Genomic DNA, 1923 nt, shown 5'->3' on the forward strand with positions numbered 1-1923 from the left:
ATGCAAATGGAATCGTTAAGGGGGTTTTATTAATATTTTAAATCATGGAGTTAAGATGGTAGAACTACCTATGAGTGTTTGCGTAGGAGATGCGGGGAGGGCATCATTTGTGTTCTTGACTCTTTGGTAATGTAGGAATAATGTGAGATTACAAAATAAATGGTATAGTGATCTTATGATTCTTGTTTAGCTAATTTGCTTGTGGATCATGGGATGGTCTATATTGCAGATGAAGGTGGTAAACAAAGAGGTGCTGATGTTGGGAGCAAAGAGGTGATGATGGTCTATATGCGTAGGCTAGAGCATGTAGCAGGTGAATTGTACAGTTCATCGCAAGTGTGGAGTCACAGGGTACTGCGGTGTCGCCTGCGCATCTCTCAGCTATATTTTCTGTCCTCTGCCGTAGTTTTATTTTTTGGACCTTCATGTTAAGTCTGGCTGGGCTTGCTACCATGTATGATTTGTGCTGCTAGTTGATTACTTTAGTTTCTAGCTGTAGTTTGTATCAGGGGCTTGAAAGACCATGTGATTTCTGTTAATGGAAAATCAGAGGGGGCGGCCCTTCTTTTGATTAAAAAAATGAACTTTCTCTATGCAATTAAAAAATTAGAATTTCTCTATTCAAACCCAGTTGAGAACAGTATTCATTATAAATCTGAAATAATCTTTTGGTAAAAATGGCTATCGCATTCTGTATCATAGCTAGCGAAACCGACACAAAATAAATGTCTTAAGTATAATATCTTGTGAACGTAGATCAAATTAGGCAAGACAGCTACAATAAAGGATGATCCAACTTGCAGGAAATTTGAACTTACGACTTACTAGCAGTATAATAAAGTTTACAGACTATCAGGATAAATAGAAGAAACATTTTAGGTTGATTCATTCTTGCTTTCGGACTTCTTTGACCGCCTAGATGGTTTGGCGAGATGCTGGCACTGACTCTCGAACCCCTTCTGGAAGTTCACCAAGCGCCTGTATACATCATAGGTGGCATACACGTCCCTGGAAGCATAATAGATGTTCTTCAAGGGCAAGGGCGCTTCTGCCCATATATGGTGGTCATCTTCTGTGATAGCATCCTTCATCTTGTTGTAGCTGTGGTGGATGATGGAACCAGCGTAGTCAGCCAAGCCATACTTTGGCTTAATCGTCACTGGATCAGGCACTCTCCACATATTCTGGATATCCACAAAGTTTCGTACCACCAGACCAACATGCTTGAGTTTTTTCTCGTAATTGTTGATGTCCACCCCAACAAAGGTGTACTCCTCGTCGAGCAGGAAGGCGGCAAGCAGGCCACAGTGCTCATCAGCAACGCTTATGTGGTACACGAGGACGTAGATGCCAACGCATAACTGGACCACGGCAGCCATCTGTGTCGGACCACGAGGCCAGGTGAACTCCACATCTAGTGCAACTATCTTCTGGTCGTCGTTCTGCAGCCAGTATTTGAATCTGCCAATGCAGTACTCAACACAGCTAGCCTTGTTCGTGTACTTCACAAAAATTTCAGTATTCCCATCTGCCCTAGCAGCATAATCTTTCACGAGCGCCATATCGAAGGACTGTAATTGATGAAACCAGTATAAGACATGAAGCATGACAATAACATGATAACAATAAGCCGAGATGAACATGACGGCAGATAGTATAGTAATTCTGGCGCTATTGAAAGTTTATGTAAACAAGTGCATGAACAATTTAAACTAAACAAGTACTCCCTCTGTAAAGAAATTACTAAAGTAGTGAACCAAAAGTTGTTATATTTCCTTGCAGAGGGAGTATATGCAAATTAACAATCAAAAATTACGCTCTTGAAATATTTATCTAAACAACTGCATCAATAATCCAGAATAAACATGTATCTATGAATTGTTCATCGCCCATGCAGATGAAACTGTGTGTACAAACTAAAGA

General features: G+C 40.6%; 1 protein-coding gene across 1 annotated transcript; it reads right to left on the reverse strand.

Annotated features, from left to right (window-relative positions):
* Positions 1–875: 875 nt before the first annotated feature.
* On the reverse strand, positions 876–1562 carry LOC141028112 (uncharacterized). The gene has a single exon (XM_073505993.1). It carries the CDS (start codon positions 1560–1562, stop codon positions 876–878), a length of 687 nt encoding a protein of 228 aa, XP_073362094.1.
* Positions 1563–1923: the final 361 nt, after the last annotated feature.

The sequence above is a fragment of the Aegilops tauschii genome, chromosome 1, assembly GCF_002575655.3.
Source record: "Aegilops tauschii subsp. strangulata cultivar AL8/78 chromosome 1, Aet v6.0, whole genome shotgun sequence".
NCBI classification, from domain to species: domain Eukaryota; kingdom Viridiplantae; phylum Streptophyta; class Magnoliopsida; order Poales; family Poaceae; genus Aegilops; species Aegilops tauschii.

Bases quoted from the DNA above. Each gene is read 5' to 3' on its own strand.
- LOC141028112 (XM_073505993.1), bottom strand. From the start codon at position 1,562: ATGGCGCTCGTGAAAGATTATGCTGCTAGGGCAGATGGGAATACTGAA.